The 20785-nt window shown below is 38.2% G+C and overlaps 1 protein-coding gene across 4 annotated transcripts in view; it reads right to left on the reverse strand.

Moving 5' to 3' along the window:
* Nucleotides 1–3881: 3881 nt before the first annotated feature.
* Nucleotides 3882–20785, reverse strand: part of ncalda (neurocalcin delta a) — a 63881-nt gene continuing 46977 nt past the window's right edge. For all 4 annotated transcript variants that reach the window (XM_072394928.1, XM_072394930.1, XM_072394931.1 and 1 more), the window contains 4 exons: nt 18399–18809; nt 10193–10298; nt 7570–7689; nt 3882–5688 (listed from right to left, as the gene is read on the reverse strand). In XM_072394928.1, the coding sequence (XP_072251029.1) occupies nt 7592–7689; nt 10193–10298; nt 18399–18776 (582 nt within the window). In that variant the 5' untranslated portion in view covers nt 18777–18809 and the 3' untranslated portion in view covers nt 3882–5688; nt 7570–7591. The remainder of the gene's footprint in view (nt 5689–7569; nt 7690–10192; nt 10299–18398; nt 18810–20785) is intronic.

Here is a 20785-nt window from a genome sequence, read left to right on the forward strand (position 1 = left end):
AAAAAAACAAAAAACAAAAAAACTGCATTCATTGAAGACCGGTCTCATGGCTGTCACAGCAGTGAGCACTGGCTAAACTCCTCCCAGCAGGGAAAATAGAAATCCACCTCACCTGCTGCAGTTTATGTTTCGCAGACAACCTGCTGTAGGTGGAATTTTTGCACTAGGAACACAGGGTTAATATGAAATACTAAAATCTTAGGATTTTCTGCTGCATTTGAAACATCTCCTGCTGCCTACTGGCCTTTACCTAACAAGATTGGGGAAAAATAAAAAAAATCATATCTACATAAAGCTTGCTGTGGTTTCAGTGGAGGAAAACTATATATTGGACTAACAGTAGAGTGGAAAGCTGTTGGCTTCATCTGTGCTTCCCGCCGTCCTTTCTGTTGTCTCTACTGGTAGTGGAAGATGTAAATGACTCGATAAGATACGTGAAAGGCTCTTGTTTCACATGTCTACAAAACATCTTTTGTTGCCAAAGAATTGACCATTATTGTGGCTCTTTGTTTGATATGTTTTAAGTATTTTTAGATGCTTCTGGAAAGTTGCTCTTATTACTTGATTCTGTGTCGAAGAGAATGCACTAAAGGGTTTATTGGTAGTTTTTAAGAATATTTTTACATTTGAATTTTTTTTGTATATCAAATGTTTTCTAGTAGTGCCAGTGAAAGAACAGTCATCTAGGGTTGTGAATACACGTTGTCTCAAGATCTAAAATAACATGATGTACCAGTATGGTCTCCAGGATGCCGTTAAACTGTTTTGCTTCCTCTGTGCTGTGTTTAATGCTTTCTCTCCTGTAAGAGAGACTGTAGTCATTAGTATTCATGACATCAGTTATGGACTCATTTGTATACACAATCTTCTGAGGCTGTAACAAACCATCGGAGCTTAACAGCAGAGTACACTGTTCAAGCGCCCTTGCCTGTGTTTATGCCCGATTCACCAACACCTCCTTTATCCTTCATATGTTTTATACACCATGATGTACAGTCTTTTAAATGAGCCAATAAATATAGTTTTATATGGAGTCACCTGTTTCCTCTTCTTATAGCATTTTTTTTTTTTAGTACTGTTGACCACTCGGCGCACCTTTATACTACAAGCCACATTCACCCATACACACATACTAGCACTCATACAGCCCCTCTTAGTCGTTCCAATTTACTCAGGGCTTTTTATCTATCATACACATTCACACTCTGATTAATGCATCAGAGGCAATATGGGGTTTAAAAAACTGTCAAGCTTCATAAGAATAAAATGTGTCAGTGTATATAGTTTCAGAAGTCATATTAGGTTTTTTTTTGTAAATAATAACCATAGCTATATCGTTGAAAATATCGTTGAATGATAAGAAAAAGTATGTAAACCTTCTGAAGTAACAGTTTTCTGTTTTAACCCATCAGAAAATGTGATCTTATATGCACTGTATGGGGGCATTGATTGTATAAACAAACAATTATTTAAAGTAAAGAGAAACAATATGCTTGTAACCAAGGCCACATTTTTACTGATAAATGCAGAAAGCATATTATTCCAAATGGGGAACCTCTACTTTTTTGTGTATGCATTAGCATTCCTTTTCATTAGGCATGATTTTGAAGTAATGGTACTTGTTTTGCTACATTAATGCTTGATAAACTATCAGCTACAACTTAAGAAGATTCTTACTAAGACAGCCTCTCAGAAAGCTGTCCCAGCTTGCTTTAACAAAACTGTCAGGGCTTTTTGTTGAGTCCCTCCCACCCATATAAGAGAAAGATACTGGAGCTGTGTCAGCTTAAAGCTATTCAACCCATTATTTGGATCAGAATAGTTTTTACTGGGACTGGAACTTAGTATGCCAGGGCACAGTGATCACATTCTGCAAGCTCAACCGACAATGGTCTTTCCTTGACATTAGAGAGCTATTAAATCTAAAAAAGGAAAAGTTTGGATGGTTTGAAAATTCTGGGGAAGAAAATGTTGTTGGTCATTTGCTTTGGTCCAAACTGAAATTTATCAAGAACTATTGGCTAGATTGTCATGAGGTTTGGTCAGAAGTAATTTCAGGATCAATCATGATCTTTTTGGTTGTTCTTTAGTGTCCTGCCCAGAAAGTATGCGTATGTATGTAAAGGATCTGACAAGTTGAGGTAATTTCTGACAAGCCACTGTACTTCAGACCTCCACCATTTTAAACCCAGAATGGTTTGACTAATGCACATTTTCATAAACATGCATATCTCTGTTTTCATAAGTGTATACAATCTTGTGTAAACTTTCATTTTGCCTCGTGTTTCTTGCTGTCTGTTCTTTGTCATGCTCAAAGTGTATTATAGTCTGAGCATAACAATTTCACATTAGAGGATTCACCCTGCCGTTCCATGTTCAGACTGTCCAAATTTCAATTCTTTGTAGCCTGACTGAATATCGATGGTACAGATAAAAATTCTGATATTTCCACATATCTTGGTTTCCATTTAGACTAAAATGATAAATTAACTGTTAATGAAGACATTAACTGACCATCTTTATACAAATCTGATGTGTTTGCAATTTCAGTGGCACTGCTTCCATTACGCATGTGTTTTCTAAATAACTAGCTGCATAATGCCGCCATGAAGCATATGCACTATATATTCAGACTACCGTGGTACTCTGAGGTGAATTTGTTGTGTTGTCCGGCTGTGACGAACAACCTTTATCATCAAATGTGAACAGAACTTCATTGCAGTGTATAATCAGTCTAATTTGTTTTATTTGGGCATTTTGATTTATAGACCATAAAGTAGCAGACAATTTGATCAATATGATCCTGGCTTCTTTCCTCTGTTTGACTATGACATCTTGCCTTTTAAGGACGGAGGATGGTTCTGTGATAGGCAGTATTATTAGTATATAATTCAGTTGGACAACTGCTGTCAGTTTTTATGCAGAAATGATTCTCCAAAGGGTCATTTGACTCTTGTATAATTTCTTTAATGTTCAGTTAAAGTTCAGTGAAGGCGACTTCAAATTGCAATTTTCTTTCCCACGCGTATGACACAAGGGAGATAAAGGTACGGAGCCAGATTTATTCAATTTAATTGCCTGAGAGTTTACAATATAAATTGTATCTATCAAGTACGTAATAAGTGGCAGTGGGTCAGTCACAAAAGCTAATAAATGATCATTTTTAATGTTCATAGTAGAAATTTAAAGAATCAGACACTCAAAGAACAATGCTTACAGGCTTCTTTAGAAAGAAAAAGAAGGGTGACATATAACACCCAGTATATAATATATTAACCCACTGAGGAAAGCATGGACCAAACCAAACTAAAGTTTGATAGTGTCAAAACAAAAAAACATCTTGGTGGAATGTGATAAGAAAATGGGAGACATCGGCACATATTCGTACATGCTCAGCAACATTATTTCTATTGTGTAAATGTTTGCAATGTTCATCATTTATGTGTATGTAAAGAACTTTTATTAATATTCTAATGTCCAGATTTGGCCAATTAATATGTCAATAATGGCTCTGGGAAATGTGTAATTGGAGCCGGGCCCCACACAATGATAGCAAAATATTCAAGATTTGATGAAAGCTCTGTCTACAGAAAATATTTTAGAAACATTTATTAGTGTAATTGTTTTGAAGTTTTCAAAGAATTCTGACAGTGTCTTCAGTAGGTTTTTTTACATTTAAAAAGTAAACTAATCTTGTGTGGATAACAATGACACCATTACATCTCAAAATCACCAAAGCACTTTGTCTTCCATGTATTAGTCACTATACACACACACACACGCACACACACACACACCCCACTCACACACACACACACCTGTGAGCTAAAACCAACAATATCATACAATTACCCAGACACCAGATGAATACTTGCACACAATATATCGAAAATTTAATTCTTGCCTTTTAAATTGACCAAAAAACAGAATCCTGTGTTCCAAAACTGCAGTCACTAAATACAGGATATCATCCAAAAATCTACAAAATGCAACAATTACAAACATTTTGTTCAACATATAACAATTGTACAGTATAAATTTATACAATACTGTTTTGTGTTTATTTGGCACTTGATCACAATTTGTAATGAGTTTGAACAGAAATGTTACATCTGACACAACTTTTTTATTTACGAAAAAAATATTCATATATATCTATATATATATATATATATATATATATATATATCTATATATATAAACAATAAAAGCGACACATTGTGAAAGTATCATTGCAGTAGTTATGATTCTATGTTTGTTGGTCTGCATCTTTTCTCTTTTATAAAAAAGAAAAAAAAACTTTTTTTTTTTTTTAAACATTCAAAGCTTTTGTCATTGGAAAACAATGAGCTTAGAGAAACAGCTTTGCTGCTCGGTTTCCCACTTGGGGTCATTTCCTAAATGACCCCCACCCTCTACTGAAACTACATTAAAAAGGGCAATAAGGAAAACAATGGGAGGTGAAACCTGTTGCCATTTAGCGAGATGCTAACACCTACACTGATGTGTGACCAACAGCATGTCACTGGACTGGCTGTTTGATATCAATAAACTAACATTAAAAAGAAAAACACACATGCGAGTTAAGTCACATGCATAAGTGTTATGTTAGTCTACGTACCCCTGTACCCCACGACTAATTCAACATGCAGCACTTAAAAACACCTAAAAGTGAGCGTGAGGGAGTGCACCGTTGTTATTCACAAAAACCAAGTCTGGTTTGCATGCTTGATAATTCGGCAACAGCTTAAATAAACAAACATTTTCAGTTATTATTTCACAACATTTGTTCTGAACTGAGCATCCAGGACTATGTGGATTTATTTAACAATTTTAGGTGCACTTTAAAATATCTCAACTATATTCAAATACCTGTAAAGACTACATTTCTATTACAAGCTAGAGTGCAGTAACAACTCTGCTGTTGTTACTGCTATGAAAAAAATAAAAATACACAGGAACTGATAATAGAGAGAGGGAAGCTCTTCATCCTTAATTACATCAGTGAAACTTGACAAAATAAAACTACTGATTAGGGCGCATATGCATAGGAGCATAATATTACATGTTCTTTTTGTCCCAGCACAATATAAACAAGGTCTATCAAGTTTGCAGAAACCCAGACACATTCTCACAGTAGAAAAGAAGAAACAGAAAGCAGTACTCCGTCTGAGTGAAGGACAAACCTCACAGGTCCTCTCTGCAGATTAAACGATCTCACCTACAGTGCGTCCTGTTACTCAACACCATCAGGTCTCTCTTAAAGTCTCATGCACACAGTCTGTCTGTCTGTCTTACATGTTAGAGTGATAGAAGCTCAGAATGGCCTCGGTTGGAGCCTCAGAGAGTACAGAGAGCCGAGCAAAGACACAGATACAGAGACTGCAGTTTATACAACCCACTGTAAACTTTCTTTATACTCTAACATGTCTATAGGAGAAATTGAGGGAGTCAACTGCAGTCTGAGTGGTTGGAGAATGTGATGAGAGATCAGTCTTTGCTGAAGTGTAGAGGGGGGGGTAGGTATGGCGGTGGTGACTAGAAAATGTGGCTCCTGTGCCCATCTTTGAAAGTCCTCCAATTCATATTGAAGGCTTGACTTCTTCATCATCTTCATCTCATCATTCTTCATCATCAGTCTGCTCCATAATGGAGAGTTACAGGTATTTAGAGTCACCCTAAGAAGCACTGTGAAGATACAAATAGTGACACAGGTGTCAGTATGTTGGTTATTTTTTATCACATATGAAACCTCATAGTTTGTGAGTATTTTGGATCACATTTGGTTCCTTTTTTCTATGTATGCATGTATTAATTTTAATAAAATGCTTTTCATAACATGAAGATGAAATTGACGAATATACTGAGAAGTGTAGAAAGTGTTAAAGTAGTAGGCATCCCACATCTACTAGATGTGACTTAGGTGAACTATGACAACTGCACCCAATAGTAGCAGAACACCCACCAAGATCCCAGAGTCGAACTACCCTCGGCCTATTTGCCTTTCTAATTAAATTGGGGGCCGCTGCGGTGAGGTTCAATCCCAAGCTGCTGCACATGTGCATGAGGAACCCACTGAACCCCACCTTCATTTCTGATTTGAAATAAAATGAAAATGTTGACTGTGCATTGTACAGTGATTCTAAATGATCATGGGGCATAGTTATTCATTCTTTTGGAGCATCACCTGTTGGAACCTTATACATCCTGCAGGTTGTGTGTTTCCTTGCGTTACTTTACTCGAAAATTTTTCTTGCATTTTCACTAAACCCTTTAAAGATTTGGTATGTTTGAATATACACACTGACGTTGAAGTGAAACCCTCTGCAAATAAGAAAGGACAAATGATGCAACATTTATTGCTTGTTTCTTGTGGCTTGCAGTGCTGTAACTTTTTTTTCTCCCCCAGACGGATTAATAACAGTGGTTACACCTGTCCCAGAACTGGAACCTGATTTTAATTGATGGACTATCTTTTTGCGGTGTGGTGGTTAGCACCGTCACCTCACCGCAAGAGGGTTCCAGGTTCGATCCCTGCCTGGGGCCTTTCTGTGTGGAGTTTGCATGTTCTCCCCGTGTATGCGTGGGTTCTCTCCGGGTACTCCGGCTTCCTCCCACCATCCAAAAACATGCATGTCAGGTTAATTGGTGACTCCAAATTGTCCGTAGGAGTGAGTGTGAGCGTACATGGTTGTTTGTCTCGTTCGTCTCTATGTGGCCCTGTGATGGACTGGCGACCTGTCCAGGGTGTACCCCGCCTTTCGCTCAATGACTGCTGGGATAGGCTCCAGCCCACCCGCTACCCGATTAACGGATTGACGGTATAGAAGATGGATGGATGGATGGACTATCGTTTTGCTTCCTTTTCACCAAATATATGCTCATTGAACTTATCTCACTCCTAGAAGATTGCCCATCAATGGTCCCCTGGCTGATCTCTAACCCCTACTCATACATACAGAAGTTAGTGTAAATGAATGCAAACTAAGCAGGTTGTTGAACTTAGCTAAGTTTGTTGTCAGTAATAAATGAGAATATGTTCTCCTAACACACGCATTTTTTTAAAATAATGGTCCAACTAGCAAACTTTCCAAATAAACCCTTATTTCTCCACCAAGGTGGACAAGATGAGGAACTGAAGTGGTAACTGTTAGCCCATTCATATCTTACGCATGAGGGCTTTAAAAAGAAGCATTTCTGTGCATCATCACCTTTAATAATTACTCTAAAAATACCATTCCATCGACAAAGCGTCTTATATCATAAAATCCATATAGTCACAAAGTCAGTGCCATCATGAATGACCCATCCTACACCCTGCAGGGCACACAGAGCCTCTGAATAGATTCCCTCTAGCAGGAGTCTTCTCTGCATGGTAGGCACCACCATTCGTGGGAGAATTAACTTTGTTAACTCTGTTACATCAGCACAGCAGGAAGGTCTGCACGACTCTGAACCACGGGCACATCACTGCACTTATGTTTTATAACCAGAAGTTTCATCACCTTTACTCCAACCACACTGAAAAGTTAAGTGAACTTTGTAGAAGCTGCTGAATCTGAGCCTTACAGATTGTATTGGTGCTTCAGGTTTAGAACTGTCCAGCGCTGCTAGGGTCACACTGCAACAGGCGGACAATGGAGGGGTCGCTCTTTGCCCCTTTGATGAACTCCTCCAGAGACAATTTGCCTGTAACATACACAAAACCATATTTTGGTCATTTCAATGCACAGAAGGACACTAAGGGAGATTGGCTTGTTCACATTGGTTTTAAGTTCTTTTTTTAATAGGCTTTATGTGTTGTGACACTGATCTGTCCATATTAGGCCATTCAACTTAAAAGTAACACCTCATCTATAACAATTCAATTCAATTAAAAAAACTTTATTTCTCCCTGAGGGGCAATTAAAGGCTATTTACCTGAAACTTGCTAGGAGCAGTGACTGAGTTCAGTGCAGCAAATTGTTCAAGATTTTGTAGAGATTCTCTCTTTTCTGAAGAGCTCTCATCACCTCAGTCAGTGCATCATAATTGTGTTTGACTCTCTCCAACAGGTGGTGGTGTTGAGATGGCTTCTTTTTTCTACTGCAGGCATAGTCATGCTGCATCTCATCAAAAAAAACAGCCAAGTAAATACAACACATTTCCATATACCAGTCAGCACACTTTGTGTTTATTTCTTTGTTGTGCTGTTCCTTTTCACTTCTTCTCTTCCTCCTCTTTCTCTACCAAACTCTGTCATTACCCCTTCCTATACTACATAGTGATTTCTTCTAGTCCACCTTTCTTCCATATCTCTGTGTCTCCGCTGCTAATGGAGTTAGTGTTGTATGAAAGGGCAAATTAAGTAACTTTACTCCAGCTGTATGTAACGCAAGTGGCTCGTAAACGACACAACCCCATCTCTGAAAAATGTGAGACTGAGTAAAATGTAAAATGAAAGAAAGCCCTGATTTACAGGTCATCTGACGTCATTTTAAAACGGTGTTGTCTAAGACAGACTAAGACAAGACTAGACTATGAGAAGACTAAGACAAGTTGCTTTAGTGAAGTGAAAGTTATATTTTCAGCATTTAGTATCAATGGCTTGTGCACAGACATGCGAGCTACCCATGTAATTTAGACCCCACTGCATTGCTGATGCTAGATTTTGAAATAATAACGAGGCGGATGGTCCCTCTCTTCTCCATCAGATAACATGTGGCATGTTGTTTTCCAAAATGCTGCACTCAGATTTCTGATGAGAACTAACAGAAGAGATAATATTTTTCCAGTTTTAGCTTCTCCACATTGGCTCCCTTTGACCTTCTCCTTTTTTGCATATTAAGCTCTTAATGACCAAGCGCCATCATATCTTAAAGATCTCATAGTTGGATATTTTCCCAACAGAGAACTTTGCTCTCAGACTGCAGGTCAGGTTATGGTTATGGGAGGCTAAGCCTTCAGTTATCAGGTTCCTCTCTGTGGGACCAGCTGTCATTAGAAGCAGACACCTTCTCTACCATTAAGTTTAGGATCAAAACGGTCCTATTTGATAAAGCTTTTAGTTAGGGATGGCTCAGGTGGCCCTGAAACATCCCATAGTTGCTTTGGGCCTGGACTGCTGGGGGACCATGATGCACCTCTGTCTCCTTACTCTCCATGTACATACAACATCATTGTTGTCATTAACGTGTTTCTCTGTCTCAGTAGGTATCCCTGGCTTGGTGTTATGATGTTTGTTGTCCCCTCTTTCCTGTTCTCTGAACCCGGTGGAGGCAGATGGCAACCCTCCCTGAGTCTGGTTCTGTCAGTTCTTCCTGTTAAAAGGGAGTTTTTTCTTTCCACCGTTGCTCCGTGCACGCTCAGGATGGGGGATTGTATCAAAGAAAAGTTTTGATGCAATCTGGTGTTTTCCGTAGCTAGGCAACTTTTTAAATTTTTTGGGATTTAAACATTTTAATTGTATTACAATTAGTTGGATTGTAATTGGCTTGAACTGAACTGAATATTTAAAGTGCCTTGAGATGACATTTGTTGTGATCTGGCGCTACATAAATAAAACACAACTGAACTGATGATTTCCTGGATGTTGTGCTTTTCTTTGGATGTTAGAGTTTTAAGTTATTAGTTATATTTGAAAATGAAAATTTGGGCTTCCATCTGCATTGTTCAGCTTGGTTTTGGTTGTCACACAAGGCCACCAGCATCACATTGACCAATACGTCACTCGATGCTGTGTTCCTATCGGTTGATTAGTAGATGTAGGTCATAGCAGCAGACACAGCTAGATGATCATCCTAAAATTCTGACACTATCAGAAAATCATTGCAAGGTATCTTTGTTCACAAAACCATGACAATGGTTGTCTTTGAGCATCTCTCACAGTATGACATAAGACCATCGATTAGGTGTAAGAATGCCACGATTGTTTCAATTTCAATGATCAAAACTCGGTTTGGTACTTTTGTACAAAGTAACATTTGTGGTTAACTACTCAGGCTTCCAGGGAGAAGCAATTAACTGTTCAATGAGACTCATGTCAAAGACAACAAGTACAAAAGTAATACATCAAAGCAGGATTGTTTTTTTCCATGCACGCTGCTTTCTCAATAGTCTGAAATCAGTATATGAAGTTCACATATTTATTTCGAGAATGTTAAGTTAACTAAATGTGAGTCTAGCCTCATAAAAGTAAATGAGCGTAGCTCACCGTCTCTGTTGGTGTCCATCTGCCTGAAAATCTTCTCTGTCCTCTTCTCAGGTGTTGACTCATCCTCAGGCATCTTCATCACCGAGGACACCATCTTATATATTGCCTACACAAGAACATACAGTGACGTCAGAAATCGGAAGATGCTACAATGCTAATAGTTGCTCCCAGGGATGCCAGAACTCACGATTGGATTCTATCTCACATTTTTGTACTGAATGCTGTGGTAAGTGTCAGGCATATCATCCTTAGGTACAGGTTCACTTCTTGTTAGACATCTTTTCTGTTTCTGTCCGGGTATCTCGTATCCTATGCAAATCTCCTCTCCTCTCTGCAAATGTTTTCAAAGAAATAAGCTACTATTTTTAATTAGAATTACTGATACTGTGTGTTTTGTGTTCTGCCTTCAATTATTCTACAACAGAAAAAAATAAATGATGCCAATTGCTGAGTTAGGCTCTTCTGATTTTGAAAAAGTCTTCTAAAAAGCAGCAAAAAAAGAAATGTGAACCAGACATATTTCCATAGAGTGGACGAGGTTGTGGCGGTACAGGTTACATTGCCAGTAGTTATTAATTCAGTAGAAGAAGCAGTTGTCCTAACTGGAAACAGAACAAATAAAATAACCTCAGTGGACATCCGCATGAGCAAAACTGAGATAGATCCTTTTCAGGCATTACTTTATCTCTGAGAATATCTGAGATATTTTATTCAAAACCTTGGTTAGTCTCATTACTTTATTACTTTCCCGCTAAGGGTAGAAACAGCTGGTGATTAATGTAATCATAGCTTCTTCAGATATTTTAACCCCAAATGAGAGGCAATGGAAACCTGACATGTGGACAACTACATTTTCCTTAGAGGTGCCTAAAATCTCACTATATGTTCTGATTAGAAATTGAACAACAAAGCTTATAATGAATAAATATTGAGTGCTTTACTTCCAACACAGCTGTTGTATTCCACAGTCATTTCATCAGTCTTTGGACCTTGTCCAGCAATTAGCATCCAAGCACTTCAGACTACAGATGTGCAGTTGTGATTTAAATACATAAATAAATAGAAACATTCGTTCTGGGCCCCCAGCTTAACAAATATTTTTTTTCACAATGTGCATAGACAAAGTTGACAGTGGTGCTACATGATATGGAATAATAAACATTCTGCATATCATATTTTTTTAAACATATACTGTGAGATGAAAACATACAGCTCATGGGAAAATACAAAAGTGACTTGCATAATGACAGTTGTGATCTAGGACAGGGGCTCAAAAAAATAAACAGAATTAAAAAAAACCTGAAAGTTTTATACAACTGCCTTTAAAACAACAAGTTAATAACATAGTTTCCTGAAGTGATATCGGGGGGCGGCACATCATGTTTAATTTTATTTTGGTTAACATCATCTGCCAAAATATTTCCAAATAAATAACACTGCATTTCCTTTTTTTTTTTTTTTTTACAATCAAGCTGTTTTTTTCCCCCCACTCTACAGTCATTCCACTTTGTGTGTAGAGCCTGTTTCACGAAATAGCAACAAACAAAGTGTGTTTTCTTATCAAAAGAGAACTTCTGTGCATAACCCTAAATCAGAGTAAATTATGTTGTGTCCACAGATTATCTAGTAGAACTGTAATAGAAAATACGAACCAAGGGAAAGCAAAAATGTTTGTTTTTGAGTTAACTTGCTTTACTGAACATTGAATATTTTGTGCTGTGATTGCTGTGCATGTGCATAACAAAACTTTGATACTCGCACTTCAAACACCCAAAGTACAAAATCAGAACGTTCCAGCACGTCCGTCCATAGGTGTTTGAGTCAATATACACCATCAATCCAACTTCTTATTCAAAATTAACCGGGAGGTGTTTCAACAGGTCATGCTCCGACTAAAATAATTCTAGTATTCCAACTTGTCAGGTTGTTGCTCTACTTCACCGCTCTGCGGTTATATATATTCATGGTTTAGTTAGAGTTGGTTGGAGAGAAACATATGCGCATACACAATTCCCTCGCAGACTATTTATCAGTGTTGTGTCTCCTCTGCTCCCTGCTGCATGGCAGGCTGTTTGGCAGTAAACAGTGAAATCCCAGCCCACTCTCTCTGTCTTTAATAAGGAGGCGGATATGAGGGGAATGGGAGCTGACATGTGAACAGAGGAAGGCTGATTGTGATTACAGTGCAGCGAGAGCTTTATAAAGGTGCTGATTATGCTGCCTATTACGCAGTAGCTGGATGGCTCAGGTTCCAGGTCAAAGTGGAGCTGAGGAACAAGCAGAAGTGACAGCTAATATCAGCCTTTACTTAAGTTTTAAGGTGGGTCTTTTATCAATGGAAATCCTTCAAATGGCGGGAAGTTTAGTACATTTAGCAGATATTACATGTTAGGGTTTTAGTCGTGAGTCTTTTCCAGCGTAAGACAGCAGAATTTAGACGAAAACAATAAGGAACTTTTCTGAACTGATTCCAAGGAATACTCAATTGCTAAATTTTGACTTTGATTAAGTTTGTTGGTTATCGATTCATTAACTACCAAAAATCTGCTAACATGTTTCAACGTCTGCTATAAGGAGTGGCAACTGTGACACTGCTCTGCTGAGATGCTAAAGTTCCACTAACCAGACCTTCCCAGGATGCTGGTGTTTCATATGATATGATATTGATATGTTCAATGTTCTTTCAACGTTAGTTCATGTGAGCACTGACTGGAATTTCATTTAAAGCAAGTATTCACCTAAAGTCATGTGAAGCAAGTATATTAAGTAAGTAACAGAAAGTCAGCTGGAAAAAGGCTTTCCTGTGTATGTTGTGAGACTGCTCAGCTGGAGACCGATGCTAATGTGTTAGCTTTTTTTAGGTCCAGAATTGCATTATATACATCTATCTTTTTTCAAGTTTATGGGTTTACATGCTGAGGTGTAGCAAGAATAAGTATTTCACATATTTTAGAATACAAACATTTGTTGTTTGCTCTGAGCACAACGCACAGCTAAAGCTGATGTAATTAAATTGGCGGATATTTCACAAAAATAATCTTTGTAAACTTATATCTGGACATAAATATAGGCAGGGGACAAGACTACCAGAGGCTTTTTTTAGTTTTCATTTGTACTTGAGAGTTTTTCATTTGTCTCCTTGTAGTCTGGGTTGTACTGACCGATCCTGTTTCAGTGGGCTTTGGTTGCATTTAAACAGATGTTAAGTGCATCCAACAATATCTGTTTTCAACTGACAGTTGTTAAACTTTTTTATTATTATCTTTTTTTAAATCAGTTTGAATACAAAGAGTAATTTACATTATTTAAATTATTTACATTATTGGATATCTGATCAGCTAAACCAGAAGCCCAGAGATATTAGCCGCTGCCCCTGAGGCATAGTTCTTAGACCGTAGCTGACTGCTAACCAGATAACAGGTTGGTGCTTTCTATCTGTTTTTTTCCACAAATGACACCCTGCCAGCCGGTCTGTCCTCCTTGGATTGTTCACCTCCTTCTCACATCACACCTCCTACTATGGATTCTCTTTACTTCTCCTGTGAATGTAACAATAAAAAATGCCTGGACATTTCTATCTTCTCTACCAGCAATACCCTCTTTATTAATCTGTAACAGCCATATGTGTTTTTATAAATTGAACAGAATTTTCTTCAGTGGTCTAATAAATATCTATACTACAACCTATATGCCACAGAGTTAATAGAAGGTTCTTTGTGCCTTTTGAACAGGGAGCTTCCAGACAAGAACACATCATGGTCTCCTGTGAGGCCGAAACAGCCCGAGTCACATCAAAGTGAGCAATTGCGATTAAGTCCGAGCTCAGGTCTAATTTAAGGCCACTTAAGGATGTGAGAGAGAGGGAAAATGTCTTCACATAAATGACCTTGGTTTATACCTTTGCTTTACATAATGCAGAGATTGAAAGACAGCATTTAAGAAGAAGAAAGACAACTAGAGAGGGGCGTTCGAGTTGTTCTAAGGTTATAAAGCACAAACACACTGCCTCACCCTCTCCCTACATGTGCTTTCCAAGTCAACTTTATCAGTCAATGCAGTAATCTGATAATCTTCCCTGCTTTTGTCTCACCAAATGACCCATATAAAATGCTTTCTCCCTTCTTTTGCCAGTCAGAACAATAAACCCTCCTCTGTGTCCATCTGCTCTGCTGATAGCACTGTGTTTCAGATTAAAGGTAGACAGAGGTTAGAAATCCACTACTGATGAGTGGATGAGATAGTTTTATCTTTGTGTCTGTGTTCAGATTTTGTCATTATCTGAAGATGAGTGGGGCTGGCTATTATCTGTCCCATTCAATTACTCCCACACTAAGGCTAATTATGAGCATCACCAGCATTTACACACTCTCTGCAGGAGAGAGCCTCCACTAGCTGGAGTGAGCCACAGCTCCCTGTCACTCCGGCAAATGGAGGTGAGTGTGAATAGAAAACATGGAGATATCAGTGGGAGGAATGATACGGTCCTCTGGGTGAAGCATTGATGAGTGCTGGCAACTGTCAAACAGCTGCAGTGGATTGTATACACAGAATGCAAACAACAATAAAGATATGATTGATTATGTGTAGACTGTACATACTTGCATTTAACATGATCAGAGGTCTGTATACTTGAATGTTTTTCAAAAGTGTCTGCAAGAAATCATGTTGGCCATCAGAAAAAAGCACAAGTATAAGACTTTCTTTTTTTGGTTGTCCTTTTTTAATGACATCAGTTGGGCTTTATAACTTAATGGATTACTATGTAAGCTTCTGTGTGGCTACTTATAAGCCAGCTAAATCCAATTAGTCCAAGTCAATATATTGAACTGGTGAAGTCCCAATTAGTGTATATATATATATATATATATATATATACACTTTCTGAGCTTGCTTAGTGCACAAGTCCACGCTGTTACTAATTAGAGGTGGCACACGAATGGCAAATAAAAGATTTATATCATATTAACGTTTTTTAACCTAGTTGGGTCTTAAAATAATAACTCAGCAAGAGATAGATAAATGTAGTTTTGTGAGAACCAGCTGTCATATCTGCCCTCTGATACTCCTACAAACAAATACTGTGATCACATTAAGCTGCAGATGGCTTCAGTTTAAATTCAGCAGTTACTTTCAAGACTTAGTGCTAAAGGAAAACTTTTCTCTTAAGCCTGCTTTCTCTGTGCACAGGCGGGTGGCTTTGAACCAGGAGAGCCAACCAGCCAGCCAGCCAAATGCAGTGAAAGAATACATAGACATGAGGATAAATGAATAAAATGTGAATACTATATTGTTTTTGTGTCTGTGACAGAGAGGAAGATTTGACATAGCTCTGGGTTCTTTCTAAAGAAAGGAAGGAGGAGTGTTGTAATCATTAGTAGTGGTTAAGGCCCGTTAAACAACTTGAAGACTTGAAGACTGGGACACAAATTCCCACTATACCATCTGTAATATGTATTTCTGCCATAAACCTATTTAGTTGAATAAGGATACAGCCTGTTAGCATCTATTAGCTATATAACCAATAACACAGTAGCAGCATACTGTCACCAATAATTTCTAATGGAATTCAGCTAAGATCTGAAATAAAAAAAAAGAAGAAGTAAAATGTTGTTAAATGATGTAGTCAGCCAATTAACATATTCATGATGTCATCACATACATTTGCATTCGGCTTTGTGCCAGCCCTGTATATCTGTTTGCTGCTCTCCTACTCTGTGCCTACATATACTGCATATTAATACAGCTGAATTCCCTGAAGAAGCTGCTCTCATTCACATATTTTTCAGTTTCTTTAGTCAGATGGCAGAATTAATCAGATACTGAGACTGAATGGTGACCCATTAAGGTTTTTTCTCCTGTAACAAATTCCACATTATCTTAAAATATAACTGTAATTTTAATATCTCTGCTGCCCTACTTCCTCCTCTCTATTGTGGGGAGTCTCAATGACCAACAACATTCTTGTTATCAGCACATGCAAGCTTCAAGACTAATTTGCTAGTCAAGTCTTGAGATTGAAAAACACCAATTTGGATAGATAAATGGCGACATCCTTTCTGCAGAGATCTTTAGAGTTCTAAAGCTGTACAGCAATGAGGAAGGACTGTCTATGTGTGTAATAGGCAGACACCTGCTACAACAGTTACAACTACAACACTGTTTCTTTCTTTTCTTTTGTATGCTTTGTTCAACAGGAAACCATTTCCCAGGTAACAGCAGCAGCTATGTAATTAGCAACAGCCACATACATGCATTCCTTCAACACTCCTTTCAAGCGATGGACCTGCAAACAGCCAGACAAGAGCATGAGTCATTATTTTCTGGTCTTTTGTCTTTGCAAACAGCTGCACATTTTAATGGAAAGTGGGCAGAATATTTACGTGGTCAGCCTCAAAGTGAAGATAGGTGGGTGCATGCGAGGCATTACATTCCTGTTTGCTGTGACTGGCTCTGGACGCCAGAGAAAAATGAGTCTGAGAAGTTTACATCGTTTGCTCAGATCTAAAACTTTAATTCTTGTATCAACAGTGATTCAAATAATACAATAAAACCTCTAACCTGAGCGATAATAGTCAATATGTTTAAAGTAACACTGATGAACTATCACCTTACTCTGCCAGTCTCCTGAACTATACAGGAATGTTTACGTCACTGTTTTTTACAACCCACGACTTTGGCAAGGTCTCCAAATTATCTTTATGAAGATATATGATGTCAAAGTTTACAGATTCTTCTTTGATGCTAAGCAAAAGAGATGAAATGTGTTCACCTCCCACCAATTACTCACCAGAATATTACAGATGAAGTTTTTAGTGAAATTAAGAATGTTACTCTTTTCAGATATTCTTCATTTAATCCACCTTTTCCCGAGAAGAGCTCCCCTGCTCATCTATACATGTTCCTACAATATCCTTACATGCATGATGCTACTTCCTGTTTTGCAAATAAAGACAAAGATAAAGTCTGCTCAACAAGAGAGGAAACTAGAAGAAACAAGCTGCTGTTATATAAATCTGAGCTCACACACACATACACACTCATACATACACAGTGTTTGTGTGTTGAAGTAATAGCTTGTTTACAAAAAGAGCTTCTTTGCAGGAAATGGCGTCCGCCATTACTGTGACAGTGCAGCCGTTGCGCTGTTTTACAGACATTTGTAGAAACCCATGAATATCTCTTATTAGAATATGAGTAGGGTTGTAATCTTAAAGCTTTTAAAAATTGTATGCCTTTTTTTCCCCTTTTTAATATTTTCAAGTTTTGTTGAGAAAACTGCTTCTTCTGATGAGCATGTTGGTTGGATATTAGCTTTCATCATTGTGAAGTATTTCTCCAGGCATTAGTTAGAATTCAGAAAAGTTTTTTTTAATATTACATATTCAGATTTTTGCCAAAATAAGAATAATCCCATCATCTCTTGAAATACAACTTCACACTTTTGCCTAATTTAGTATTGTGGGATGTGTGAATTAGCCCTACATCTCTTCTCTGCTGCTTGTTGCCTCTCACAAACTAAAAGCCAAAAGAATGCATATACAGTATAAAGTAGGTGATTCAGACAGGGATTTGGCTAAGCCGGCGTTCCATTTGTTCCTGAGATTCGTGTGGAGCAGATGGAAAAACTATTATTTTCCTTTCTCAAGAAGGCTGAGAAACCACATTTAAAAAAGGAGTAAACCTCATTAATCTTTGGTTGTTTCTAAAACGGCTTTCCCTGGCAAGGCAAGAAAAGTTTCATATCATCTAAATGCATCTTTACAGCTCAGTGACAAATCAATGCTGACAATAAATTGTTCTTGAATGACATATCTCCCTGTAGTCATGGAGGAGGCACATCCAGCTCCATGTCTTTAAAAAGTTCCTCTTACCCCGAGGAGGAGCTGCATATCCTGATGAACTTAAAATACCAGCACTGGTTTTATAAGTCTTGTAAAGTGTGTGTTATGGATACAGTGGCAGCACTGTTAATAAAACAGTGTTTAACAAACACTGCCCTGGCTGATATTACAGTTAGTGGATACGTATGTGTCTACGTGTCACCTGACGGAAACTCAGAGCTGACTGCCTTCCAGTCACAGAAAACACCCAAGGCAACCATGTGATAGAGACATTCTTTCTGCTGGAGAATTTTGGTATTTTAGACACAGAGAACTTTTGTTAGCTATAGTCCATTCAATATCCTGTATTTTTAAGACACACTCACCTGTACAATCTCCAACATCTCAGATTTACTGATGTACCCATTTCCATCCAGGTCGTACATACTGAAAGCCCACTTCAGCTTCTGCTCCAGCTTGCCACGTGATGTCACACTTAAGGCGATTATAAACTCCCTGAAATCTATAGTCCCATCGCCATTAGCATCAAAAGTGCGAAAGACGTGTTCGGCAAACTTTGAAGCATCGCCATAGGGAAAAAAATTTCCGTAGATCTTCTTGAACTCTTCCATAGAGAGGTTTCCGCTGGGGCAGTCCCTCAGGAAGCCCTTGTACCACTCCTGGATCTCATGCTCGGTGAAGTCGGTGCTCTCCAGCAGGTCCTGCATCACCTCAGGACGGAGCTTGCTGTTCTGCTTCCCCATGTCTGTCTGGAATGTCAGTCACTTTACTCAGAGCTGGGAGACAGAGGAAAAAAGGGTTTGATTTTAAGATGTGATCTATTTCATCAAACCATTTGTAGCGTGTAGCACAGAGATGAAAGGAATAAGAAACATTTCATCACACTTGTTCACCTTCGTGCTAACGCTCTTAACTTCAGCATCATCACAGCTACTGCCTTGGCGATTTTGGCTGAAAAGATAGAGCAGCAGTACTGATTTTACGAGTCCCGTTGGATTGCTGGAGCTGGCAAATGTTTACCAATGTGAGGCATACGGTGACCAAGTTTAGAAATGCTGAGCCGTAATGGTGTCCATCAACAGAACAAATAACTGGTCATTCTGCAATTCCTTTTTCCTGTGGATCAGTGGCATTACTAGGTGCTAAATTTCACTTGTTGTTCCGCTGAAACCAGTAGGTTTTCATGCCAATATCATGTGCATGGATCAGCAAATTAACCACACAAATAACCATGCTATGCTCTCAAGTGGCTTTGTCCGTCACTCGGACCAAGATTACTTCCTTTTAAACACTAATGGAACTTTCCACAGAAAACAGACGTGTTTACTCTAAGTACACACAGTACCATACGCCTTGCATGGGTTTTATTACTCTATAAAATCTCTATGCACACATTAAACTAGGCTTGGATGCACAGGAAGGAAAAGGTGGAACGGTGATATTCAAAATGAGCTGCTCAACCAACATCATTCAGATTCATAATCTATTGAGAAACCATTTCTTTATACTCTTCCTGGAGTTGCATATAAGTGTTTGTAGTGCACCTCTTTATGAGCTGGATAAAGCTTTATAACACCCATTTACAGTGTTTGTAGTCAATTGAAACGTTCATGTTAAATGAGAAATAAAACATTTACTCGTAATAGTTACAACGATGAGTCATTACCTTTAAGCATTTGAGTTAAACTAAATTGACAATGCATTACTTTCTGACAATAAACGCAAAAGTGCTCATAAAGGTCCCCGTTTGCCCACCATTTTGTTGAGTCATCGTAGACTAAGGGCTGTGAAATTATGGGATTATTTGGATATTAAAGTCATAAAATATCTAAACGAACAGACAATCTTTTTTTTTTTTAGAGTTTTAGTTTTAAGAGGCTACAGATCAGAGACAAAACAAATACACAGACAGATGGACAGTCAATATGACAGGAATATGGTGACAAGAGACACAGTGGTAATGCTATAAGTCTGTTTCTTATCTGTGCTTTTGGATGCATAAACAGGAAATGCCGGCTCTCAGTAAGACTGCTCTCTCATACAGCCAGTGTGTATGTTCATGAAAGATACATGTGCATGCTCATACTTTAATATTACGGTTTTAGCTTTTGTGCAATAAAATGCAATTAAGAGAGTCAACCAACCCCCCTACCCCCCGCTTGTAAATTGAACTCAGGTTTTATGCTTTTGTGTAAAGTATATATGGCGTTTCGTGCAATGGCCAGAAGGCCATGTCATGGACTTCTTCTGAAAAGCCTCAGGAAATGAGTCACTTATGTCCTCAAAACCGCAGTGAATAAAACTGCACTGTTGGAAACCATCGAAAGTGAAAACAATAGCAGAGAGATTATTTTTCACTTTCTTGTGTGTCATATGCTACGGCAATCTCATACTGAGAGAAAAGAATGAGTGACAACTCTACAGTCTGATCTACTGACAGCTGAGATCAAACCAAGGTTCAACTAAAGTGAACAAGGAGCTTATTAAAAAAATGATAATTGTGGAATTATCTTCTCTTAAATGAGATCCTGCCATGCCCTAACTCCAAGCAAAATAATCATAAAGGAGCTACAGAACAGCTTTCGACCTCTCGACAGAATGACTGAAAGGCCTCCAATGTCTGGATGTGAAAGATTAACAATCAACAGGAACAGCCACTTGACTGGCACATGAATGAACGGATGAATTTTCACAGGCACTATTTTTTACACTAAATTGAAACATCTATTCTCTGCTGGAAAAAACATGACTT

This window comes from Leuresthes tenuis, unplaced genomic scaffold, assembly GCF_036924035.1.
Source record: "Leuresthes tenuis unplaced genomic scaffold, fLeuTen1.0.hap1 SCAF_10, whole genome shotgun sequence".
NCBI lineage: Eukaryota > Metazoa > Chordata > Actinopteri > Atheriniformes > Atherinopsidae > Leuresthes > Leuresthes tenuis.